Source organism: Chlorocebus sabaeus, chromosome 20 (assembly GCF_047675955.1).
Source record: "Chlorocebus sabaeus isolate Y175 chromosome 20, mChlSab1.0.hap1, whole genome shotgun sequence".
Classification (NCBI taxonomy): domain Eukaryota; kingdom Metazoa; phylum Chordata; class Mammalia; order Primates; family Cercopithecidae; genus Chlorocebus; species Chlorocebus sabaeus.
The window spans coordinates 85,599,347-85,611,227 of record NC_132923.1 but is presented as its reverse complement, the minus strand read 5'-3'; the positions used below and the strand labels follow the sequence as shown (position 1 = coordinate 85,611,227).

General features: G+C 44.1%; 1 protein-coding gene across 1 annotated transcript in view; it reads left to right on the top strand.

Annotated features, from left to right (window-relative positions):
* Positions 1-287: 287 nt before the first annotated feature.
* The window catches only part of RNF11 (ring finger protein 11), a 36,642-nt gene continuing 25,048 nt past the window's right edge, over positions 288-11,881 (top strand). Inside the window, exon 1 of the mRNA XM_007978781.3 lies at positions 288-895. Coding sequence (XP_007976972.1) covers positions 773-895 — 123 coding nt within the window. The 5' untranslated portion in view covers positions 288-772. The remainder of the gene's footprint in view (positions 896-11,881) is intronic.

Genomic DNA, 11,881 nt, shown 5'->3' with positions numbered 1-11,881 from the left:
ATATAAATAGACCGCCTCGTGGAGGGTGGTGAGAAGATTGTCAGGCAGTGCACAGGTAAGAACTGAGCCTTAGACGGGGCGGGAGCAACGAATGTGGGTTGGCGCGGGAGACGGGAGATTGGTTTCGGAGTCAGGTACGGAGCCAAGCAGTCAGAGACAAGCAAAAATTGACGCAGGACGGGTAACAGCTGCTGGTGGAGGGGGGATGGGAGCCGCCGGAGCCGCCGGAGCCGCCCTCGCCTCCTGCCGCCGGGGGCGGAACCAGAGCACGCACGGCGCGATGACGCAGGGCCCGAGCCGGCCTCGTTCTGGCCGCCACTGCCGCGCTGAGGCGGAGTAGGATGAGGCCCGCGGCCGTGGCTCTGGCGTCGGCGGGGGCAGCAGCAGCTGAGGCAGCAGCTGAGGCAGCCGCGACGGCCGCGCCCCCCCCTGCTGACCTGGATTAGGCCCAGCAGCTCCGTGGCCGCCGCCGCCCCGCGGGGGGGCGGGGTGGGGAAGTGCTTCGTCTCCCCGCCCCCCCCCCCCCCATTGCCGCCTCGCAGGAGGCAAACGCCGCGACCCCAGCGGAGCCCGCGGCCCAGCCTTGAGCCCCCACCCCCGGGGGCTGGCATGAGCACCCCCTTGGCGGCACCGTGGGGCGGTGGAGTCGCCTCCGCCTGATCCCCGGCCTGCCGCCCGACCCCACCTTGCCAACCGAGGCGGACCGCGGAGCGTGCGAACGACCCCACCGCTGCTTTCTCCTCCCCCAGATCACGCACCCCAGCTCCGGAAGATGGGGAACTGCCTCAAATCCCCCACCTCGGATGACATCTCCCTGCTTCACGAGTCTCAGTCTGACCGGGCTAGCTTTGGCGAGGGGACGGAGCCGGATCAGGAGCCGCCGCCGCCATATCAGGTAGGGGAGGGTGTGTGTTGGGGGGAGCAAGTAGAGGCAGCTCTGGTGGAGGTTGAGGGGGCTTCGGGGCCATCTCTGCCCCTGGCTTCGGCAAGGCCTGGCCTGGGCGGCATTGACCCCCTTAGGGCTGGATCTGAGGGCATTTGCTCTCTGTTCTCAGAGGGTTGATTCTTCGCCTCCCCTCGGGCACCGTGTGGGGATGATACTCTCTGCCCTTGAGTTCTGGGATCAGAGTATGTGATCACATCCCCTTGGCCAGTGTCTGGTGGTTCGCTTGTGGAGTTTGGGAGTGACATTTTCCTGCCTTTATGTCTGAATCGTATGATTTCCTCATCGCACCGCCAACTGGATTATGGGTTCTGGATAGGTGGTTGCCAAGCACCCCCCCCCCGCCCCATTTATGTTTTCATGTGTGGTCATCCTCTTACCCCCTCCCTCGTCTTTTTGTTAATTGGATCTGGCAGGTCTTCATTTCTGCCTCTGCTTGGGAGACGGATCTCCAAGTGGTGATTTTAACCCTAGCGACATCGAGTTACTTGTTTTTTTATATATATATATATATATAAATTTTAATCCCTCCTCCTTTTGCTCCACCCTTATGACACACCTTTTAAACGTGCTGACTTAAGAAAACTTGATTAGCTTCAACTTTGGAAACCTTTAAACCTAGCTTGGGAAATTCCTTCGGTTACGCGTGTTCTCCCTTTGTATCAAAGACTCTCCTGAATATGTTTTACTGCTTTTTGTACAACAATCAGTAGTCCCAGATGTGTTGCAGAATTCGAGTGAAGACCTCTTAAACTCTAAATAGGTATGTGGATGTCATAATCCACAATATATGTTTGAAAACCTTTCCTGTACTTTTTTCGTTTTAGATGATACTGAATACAACCTTTTCCAGAGGGCTTCAGTTAGTAGTAGTACTTAATTTTTTCCTGAAGAGTTTAGTGTTCTGACTGGGCAGGCTCCTTTGTTGTTTCATGTGATGACATCATTATCTAGTATTTTCTTTTCTCATTCCTGTGTAAACCAATGTCTCATCACACCAGAAAAACCTCATCATGTATGCTGGTTTTCTGAATAAAATTTTTCTGGGGCATTTCGTATATACCAGTAAGGTCCAGTCTTGATTGTGGTATACAGAAGCCTCCGTAACTTCTCTCTCTTACATTCTGTATTCCAGGCCTACCAAATACAACACGCTGTTCACACCTTTGTTTTGCTCCAGTTCCTGTCTGCTTGGAGCCCTTCCCCCAGGTCAGCCAGGTGGACATCTAATCCTCTTTGAGAACTCAGCTTTCATATTTGAAGTCCCAGCATTCCCTTTCCTCCCAGCCCGAATCCCTTGCGTCCCCACTGAAACCTCTACACTTCCATAAGCAATATCTCTAACACTTTAGTGTTGTATCTTTGTTAGATGTGTGTCTCATCCTTGCATTCGCCTCCTTCAGTACAAGCTGCATGAAGGTAGAGAATCTGTGTTGCCGGTTTGCTGTTGTATCCCTCGCATCTGCCTCAGTAGGTACTCAGTAACCGGGAGATAGATTACAAGTAAAAGCCCTTGAGAACAAGGACTCTCCCCTCGCTCAGTTTCTAGCACATAAGCACCTAAATGTTGAATTAATTAATGAAGTTGAATTTAGTATTTTCTGTATTTACACGACTATTTTTTCCAAAGTAAGTTGTCACAAGGGTAGTCTCTTAAAAATCAAAGCTGAATCTGGGTGTCTTTATAAGTACCTTTGAATGAAGCAAGCAAGCTATGTTTATCCTTCACTCTCTTTCCCCTCTATATTTACTCTACAACAAGAGTGCTTATTTCACTTTTTTTTTTTTTTTTTAAATGAGACGGAGTCTCGCTCTGTCGCCCTTGCTGGAGTGCAGCGGCATGATCTCACTGCTCACTGCAACCTCTGCCTGCCGGATTCTAGTGATTCTGCTGCTTCAGCCTCCTGAGTAGCTGGGATTACAGGCACGTGCCACCACGCCTAGCTAATTTTTGTACTTTTAGTAGAGACAGGGTTTCACCATGTTGGTCAGGCTGGTCTTGAACTCCTGACCTCAAGCAATTCACCCACCTCGGTCTCCCAAAGTGCTGGGATTATAGATGTGAGCCACTGCATCTGGCCTGAAGTTTTTATTTTAAAATCTCTTATGCTCCCTACCCTCACCCCCTTCTTTTTTAAAAAAATAGAGACAGGGGCTCCTATGTTGCCTAGGCTGGTCTTGAACTCCTGGCCTCAAGCAATTCTCCTGCCTCCTATCCCCTTTCTTTCCAGGCAAATTGAATATCTTTGACTTGTTCTCTTTCTCGTATCCTTATGATAATTGTACTATTAAAGGTACTAGAGTTTATGGAAAGTGTGTTTGCCTTTTCCAGAAGAACTAGGTGATGATGAGAGATGAGGGGTTTTTGGTGTCATGAAGGAACTTTTTTTGGAAATGTTATATTTTTGACAGTGGAAGTTTTTTATGGTTGCGCTTTCGTGAAGTGAATGACGCAGACTAATATACAAATTCAGTATCAATTGGAAGAAAATTACTTTAAAAGATGGAAGCATAAAAAGAAACTTTTGGAGGAAAAGTATTGTCCCCCACCCCCAAAGAAATAAGATCTGTTTTAGGAATGGTTATTTTAGATGATCTGAGAAACAGCAATCCAAAGTTATTTATTCATTTGTTTGAGTTGGGAATCTCCCTCTGTCATCCAGGTTAGAGTGGATTGGTCACTTGGCAGCCTCAAACTCCTGGCTTCAGGTGATCCTCCTCCCTTAGCCTCCCAAAGACTGGAATTACAGGCATGAGCTACCTCACACAGCAGATTTATAGTACTTTCAGTTGATAAAAGTAACCTTTTCAACAAATTGTATGTAATTAACAGTGAATAGCTGATTGTAAAGGAACATGTTCTCTTGAGGTGAGAAGTTAAAAGATGTCCTTGTTTGCTGCTTTATTTGTACAATGTACATATAATGACAAGAGCCAGTTCCATTTATTTCCTATTAACATCTGACAAATTTGTTTTTATTTATTTTTGCCTAAAAGTAAACCCCTTGCACCATTATGATCCAAGTTTGTAGGAAGTGCATATTTCTTTCCATGGTTTCTTTTGTAGCCTCCTGACTGGTCTCCCTGCTTTTACTCTTGTACTTGCTAAGGCCTGTCCTCAACACAACAGCCATATTTTTTAAAAACTGAACTCTACAGTCTGCCCAACCCTCTGTGGATCCTTGTCTCATTCAAAGTAAAAAATCAGATTCCTTATAGTATCCCATAAACCGTACATAATCTGTACCCCTTGTTTCCACACATGTCCCTTGACACCTACAGCTAACCCCTTTGTTGTCTTCCCTCCAGCTTCCCTGGCCTCATTGCTATTCTAGGACCTTTGTTCTCCTTATTATGTCTGGAGTACTCTTCCCCAGATTTCATGGCTGACTGACTCCCTCACCTCCTCCAAGTCTTTTCTCAAATGCCACCTTAAACCTTCTCTGACCACCCTATTTGAAAGTGCAACCTGCCCTAATACCCTGGAAGTCCCTCTCACCCTATTCTGTTTTTCCCTCCCAATACCATTTGTTACTTTCTAACACAAGTTAAAAAGTTACATTGTCTATCATCTGTCTTCTCCCACTAGATAGAAAAGAGGAAAGGGGATTTATTTATTTTTTTATTTTTTTGAGGAGTCTGGCTCTGTTGCCCAGGCTGGAGTGCAGTGGTGTGATCTCAGCTCACTGCAAGCTCTGCCTCCCGGGTTCACACCATTCTCCTATGTCAGCTTCCCGAGTAGCTGGGACTACAGGCGCCCTCCACCATGCCCAGCTAATTTTTTGTATTTTTATAGAGACGGGGGTATCACCGTGTTAGCCAGGATAGTGTTGATCTCCTGACCTCGTGATCCATCTGCCTTTGCCTCCCAAAGTGCTGGGATTTCAGGTGTGAGCCACCGTGCCTGGCCAATTTTTTTTTTAATTGGTGTTTCCTAAATACTTATAACAGCGCCTGGCACATATTAGGCATTCAGTAATTTGGTAATGAATGAATAGATTTCTTTTAAATGAACTAATGTATTTGAGGCAGGTATACTTGAACTGCTTGTAAGAACTCTGCGTTTTCCTAGTGCCATTTTTGCTTCTATATTGTCGATCAGTTTTTTGTTGTTGTTTTTTGTTTTGTTTTTTTGTTTTGTGACTGGGCCTCCCTGTGTTACCCAGGCTGGTCTCTCTCTGTATATATATGTTTGGGTTTTTTTTGTTTTCTCTTTTTTGAGACCAAGTCTCACCCTGTTGCCCAGCTAGAGTGCAGTGGTGCGATCTTGGCTCCGCCTGCTGGGTTCAAGTGATTCTCCTGCCTCAGTCTCTCAAGTAGTTGGGACTACAGGCATGCGCCACCAAGGCCAGCTAATTTTTGTACTTTTGGTAGAAATGGAGGTTTGCCATGTTGACCAGGCTGGTCTCAAACTCCTGACTTCAGGTGATCTGCCTGCCTTGGCCTCCCAAAGTACTGGGATTACAGGCGTGAGCCCCTGCACCTGCCCTTTATGTTTTTTAAATTTAAAAAATAGAGACAGGGTCTCATTATGTTGCTAGTCTCAAACTCCTGGGCTCAAGGGATACTCACGCCTCAGCCTCTTGAGTAACTAGGGTTACAGGTGCACTTCTACTCTGCCTGGCTTAGGTTTTTTAAAAAAATTATTTCCTTTAGAGATGAAGTCTTGCTGTGTTGCCCAGGCTGGAGTGCAGGTGCAATCATAGTGCATTGCAGCCACCACCTCCAGGTCTCCAAAGGATCCTGTGGCTTCAGTCTCCTGAGTAGCTGGGACTATAGGGGTATACCACTGTGTCTGGCTGTTGTAGATCAGTTTTAAGGAATCCAAAAAGTCAAATTCCAGTAATATTAAATACAGTAATTGGTTTAAACTAATGTATTTAGTGATTTAGGGGGTTTTGCCCTGTATATATATCACCACCAGATATTTATGTAATGGTAAAGTACTTGGGGGAGAAAAAGGAAGTACTTGAATCTCTATCCTTGAAGTATTGGTTGGGAAGAGATTTAGGGTGTTTGTCGAATTAGAAAGTAGAAACAAATTTGTCTCACCCTGCACCCAACTCCTGTATTCGCAAATGTTTAAAAAGAATACAGAGGAAATCTGCCCAGCCAAGGCAGTCTTGGAAGGACAGTGAGTGGGAGAATAAGTCAGGAAAGGCTGAAGAAGGGAGGTCCATGAGAGGGGGAGGACAGGTAGGCAGCCCAGTCCTGAAAGACATATGTAAAACAGCTTGAGGTTCCCCTCTGTCACTGTGAGCTTTGTTATGTGCTCATTTGGGGGAGGCACTCTGTTAAATGAGCATAATATTCATTGAACAACAAACCATGTTACACTTTCTAATCTGAATATGTAAAAAGAAGGGTAGATATCTCTCAATTTTGCAGTAATTATATAGTTTGAGATTCGCCAGTCTTTTTCCCCAACCTATACGTTTTGATTAATACATTTGAAATTTTAAAATCCTAAGTTTGTATAGCATTGAATGCAAGTGTAGCTCTGCTTTTAGCGTCAGATGGTCCTGTGTTCAAATTCTGACTCTGCTGCTTACATGTAAAATATGAAAAAGGAAAGGATTTATCAGATTGTTTTGGGGAGCTTTTTTGACAAATAGGAAAATGTAACATTTTGGATATTTCAAATTGAACCTGCATAAAGCTTTCTTCAAGATACCTTTTTTTTTCTTTTGGCCGGGGACAGTGGCTCATGCCTGTCATCCCAACACTTAGGTGGCCAAAGCAGGAAGATCATTTGACCCCAGGAATTCGAGAACAGTCTGGGCAACAAAGTGAGACCCCATCTCTATTAAAATACCAAACAAAAACAAAAACCCTCTTTTTTTGTTAAAAGGATTGGTTTATCCTGTAGAATGCACTAAAAATAACCCCCTTCCTTATAAAAAATCTAGAATGTAATGCTTATTTTTACATGCAAAGCTATAATGTTTCGTGGGGAATGGGCTTGTTTTTAGAGATGGAGCCTCACTTTGCCCAGGCTAGTTTCGAACCCCTGGGCTCAACTGATCCTCCCACCATGCCTCCCAGTGTTGGGATTACGTATGTGAGTCACTGTGCCCTGCCTGTAATGGTATATTAATGCCTCATTTTCCTGAACTTACAAAATTAAATTTAGATAAAGGGTTTTTTTTTCTTATTAGCATTTTGTTTACCATTTTGGTGGGAAAATCCCCAAATTTATTTCACATATCTTGGCCTTGTTATACAAATTATTCAGCTTTTAACAATTTACCTTTGTGAAGTTTTATCTATCCCCTTCATGTTCAAGAAGTTCAGCCTTCTTATTGAGGGGCAGATCAACTAACTCCACCTTTGTTAATAAAGCCTTCACTGACCATTTTTTTCCTCTCACTGCTGATTTGTCATGTACGGTTTTTTTTGTGTTTGTAACATTTATCTGGAAATCGTATATTGCCTTATTAGCTTTTGTTGCTTTAACAGTTGTTTTTCCACATCACGATTTCCTCAAGAATGAGAATGATACATTAAACTTGTAAGATATCTTAGTGGAGTGGAATGTTACCTTCCATATTGTAGACACCCAATGAATATTTGATGATAGACTAACTTAGAACTATGCCTTCTTCACCTTGTAAGGTCACCATCATAATTGAGGTCCTCATCAGTTCTTACAGCAACATAATTGATGTCCCCTCCTCATTCATTTCATTCCATGTTGCCAGATAAATTTCATCCCTGATCAGATCGCTTGCCTCGTAATCCTTAATGATTCTTTTTTTTTTTGAAACACAGTCTCACTCTGTTGCCCAGGTTGGAGTACAGTGGTGTCACCTCAGCTCACTGCAACCTCCGCCACCCAGGTCCAAGCAATTCTCCTGTCTTAGCCTCCCAAGTAGCTGGGATTACAGGCATGCGCCACCACACCCAGCTAATTTTTGTATTTTTAGTAGAGATGGGGTTTCACCGTATTGGTCAGGCTTCTGTGCAACTCCTAACCTCAGGTAATCCACCCTCCTTGGCCTCCCAAAGTGCTGGGATTACAGGCGTGAGCCACCATGCCTGGCCCTTAATGATTCTTTATTATAACTAACCACTGAAGATATCTGACTTAGCATTCAAAGTCAGGATTTGGCTCTATGTATACTTTTTCAGCTCTTCATAGCCTTGTGCTTTCTTTTATACAACCTGTATACTCCAGTCATGCAGAACAGTTTGCTGTATTCCATATATGTCTTCTGCTTTCCTGTCTTTGCCCATTCTATACCCATTGCCCAGAATGTTCTTCCTTAATCCTTCCCAGTTTCATTTCTAATATTCACGGCCCAGTTCAAATGCCAAGAATCCATGAATTCTGATTTCTCCTACATATACTTTTCTTAATCTGAACTCCTTTATTACTTTGTGCACCATTCTTAGGACATTTTACCCTTTTAATTTTAATTATTTGTGATAGTGTTACATCTACTCTTTTAAAATTCAAGTCTGGTTCATTTTCGCATTGCTAGAACTACAGTTTTCACATAGCAGGCACTTAAACTTTAGTGAATGTCATGATCAGCATTTTGCTGTAAGAGTGTGTGATTGTATGGTTGTTAGTGTCTATTAAACATTCCTAGACTCCTGTGCTTTAGTGTTTGGCCTATCACTTCTAATTTATAAAGTATGTTGAGCTTTGGGAAAATTAATTTCATTATATATTTTTTGAATTTGGTTTTGTGTTCTATGAAGTTCAGCTTGCCTAGGTGACTTATAAATAAGTAACCAGTTATTTGTTATTTGTGTGACCGCATTGTTGTGGGTTTTTTCTTTGTTTCTGCCTGATCTCTCAATCTGAATGCACTTTAATAAAGGCTGATTTTTTGGCTTTAAGATTGTATGCATCATTCGGAGTAAGACAGTCTGTGTTCAGAGTTTAATTCTAGAGCTAATTATAGGGTAACTTGAGAAGATGGGATGGTGAGTTACTTGGTACATAAGATCTGAGCACTTGATTTTCTTAAAATATTTTTTAGGTAATACTTAGTAGAAACCTTTGTTGCAGAATTTTGATCTTCAAAAGTTTTAATATAAATACTTAGGTAGATTGGGATTCTTTTTCTTTCTTTGAGACAAAATCTTACTCTGTTGCCTAGGCTGAGTGTAGTGGCATGATCATGGCTCACTGCAGTCTCAACCTCACGGGCTCAAGCCATCTTCCCACGTCAGCCTCCTGAGTAGCTGGGACTACAGGCGTGCACCACCTTGCCTGGCTAATTTTTATTTTTTGTAGAGACAGGGATCAAGCAATCCTCCCACCTTAGTCTCCTAAGTAGCTGGGGCTACAGGTGCATACCACCATACCCAGCTATTTTTTGTAGTTTTAGTAGAGACAGGGTCTCACTATATTGTCCAGGCTGGTCACAAACTCCTGAGCTCGAGCAGTCCACCCACCTCGGCCTCCCAAAGTGCTAGGATTGTAAGTATGAGCCACCATGCCCAGCCAACAGCCTTTTTTTTTTTTTTTTTTTTTGGAGTTGGAGTCTTGCTCTGTTGCCCAGGCTGGAGTACAGTGGTGCAGTCTCAGCCCACTGCAGCTTCTGCCACCTGGGTTCAAGTGATTCTCCTGTCTCGGCCTCCTGAGTAGCTGGGATTACAGGCGCCTGCCATCATGCCTGGCTAATTATTTTTAGTAGAGATGGGGTTTCACCATGTTGGCCAGGCTGGTCTTGAACTCCTGACCTCGTGATCCACCCACCTAGGCCTCCTAGAGTGCTCAGATTACAGGCGTGAGCCACTGGGCCAGCCACCAACAGCCTATTTTCAATAACCTATATGAATGCAGACAGAAATATATCCCTAACTCTGTACCTGAAGTAAGGTAATACATAAAAGACATATTCGCAAATGCAAGAAAAGAAATAAAACACATCTCTAATTCTGATTGTATCTACAGTCAACCTCTTATCACTTCCCTCTTCATTTGCAGAATTTGCCTTGGCTGAGACACAGTCAAGAAAGAAGACAGGCGGCCAGGCACAGTGGCTCACGCCTGTAATCTCAGTACTTTGGGAGGCCAAGGTGGGTGGGTCACCTGAGGTTTGGAGTTTGAGACCAGCCTGACCAACGTAGAGAAACCCCATCTCTACTAAAAATAAAAAATTAACTGGGCGTGGTGGCACATGCCTGTAATCCCAGTTACTTGGGAGGCTGAGGCAGGAGAATCTCTTGAACCCAGAGGTGGAGGTTGCGTTGAGGCTAGGTTGCGCTATTGCACTCCCGCCTGGGCAACAAGAGTGAAACTCCATCTCAAAAAAAAAAAAGAAGAAGACAGGCTGCGTGCAGTGGCTCATACCTGTGCTACCAGCACTTTGGAAGGCCAAGTGGGGAGGATTGCTTGAGCCCAGGAGTTCGAAACCAGCCTGGGCAACATAACGAGATCTTGTCTCTACAAAAAAAAAAAAAAATTAGTCAGGTGCGTTGGCACGTGCCTGTAGTCCCAGCAACTCAGGAGGCTGAGGCAGAAGGAATGCTTGAGCTCAGGAGTTGGAAGGTACGTTGAGCTGTGATGGCACCTTTGTACTCCAGCCTGGGCAACTGAGTGAATGGGGGCATGGGGAAGGCCAGGTGTGGTGGCTCACATCTGTAATCTCAGCGCTTTGGGAGGCTGAGGCAGGAGGATTACTTGTGTCCAGGAATTTGAGACCAGCCTAGGCAACACAGTGAGACTCCCATTTCTACAAGAAAAAATTGAGTCTGTAAGTGGAGAGTTACTGTTTAGTGGGTAGAGTTTTCTGTTATGTAAGATGAAAAGTTCTGGAGATGGATGGTGGTAATGGCTACATAACTTTATGAATATATGTAATACCACTGAACTATACACTAAAAAATTGGAGCTGGGCATGGTGGCTTGTGCCTGTGGTCCCAACTAACCAGGAAGCTGAGGCAGGAGGGTTACCTGAGTCCAGGAGTTCGAGGCTGCATGAGATATGATTGAGCCACTGCATTCCAGCCTAGGCAGCAGAGTGAGACTTTATCTCTTAAAAATAAATAAATAAATAATAGGCTGTGAAAAGTTGATTCCTTACCAGTAACTTTCAATACTGAATTAACAAATATTGTGTGGTATTTTTAACATGCTCAGAGTTCAGGCTTTTTTCACCTGTGATCTAAACGAAAGTGAGAGTGAGGTAGTGAGAGAAGTCTGGGTGGAAATGTGAGTGAAAGGCTGAGGAAAAGCTGGCTTAGATAGCCGCAGTGTTTAGTTGTTTTTTTTAGAGACAGGATTTCACCTTGTTGCCCAGGCTGGAGTGCAGTGGCTCTTCACAGCTATGATCATAGCACACTACAGCCTCAAACTCTTGAACTCAAGCCATCCTCCTGGTTCAGCCTCCCAAGTAGCTGGGACCACAGACTCATGCCACCACATCCAGTCAAAGTGTGTGGGTTTTTTTGTTTTCAGTTAGGTTCCTCAGGTTAAATGGAAGTATGTGTTTGTTTTGTTTTGTAGAGACAGTGGCTCATTGTGTTGGCCAGGCTGGTCTTGAACTCCTGGCCCCAAGCAGTCCTCCCGCCTCACCCTCCCAGAGTGCTGGAATAACAGGTGTGAGCCACTAGGCCTGGCCAAAGTTGAAAAGTAAAGTGATAAGGGAGAAGTAAATATATTTTATCCTTTTGGAGAATTTGCTTGACGTATTGATTTTTATATTTAAATTGATCTATTGCTTTTTATATTCAAATTGGCCTTTTGAACTCTTAGTCGAGTTCCTTGTTTTGACAATGGATACTTAAAATTTCATATGAATGCGTGTGTCCCTATCTTTTAATTAAATTGCCAGCCTAGAGTGTACTCCCAGGGGCTAAACGAGTAATTATCTTGTTACTTAATCTAGAAAACATATTGCAAGGTAACTAAAGGATATGAAAGTGTAGGAATAAAGAAAGCAATCCTCCAGATATATTTACTTCTAAAATTCTTAAAAT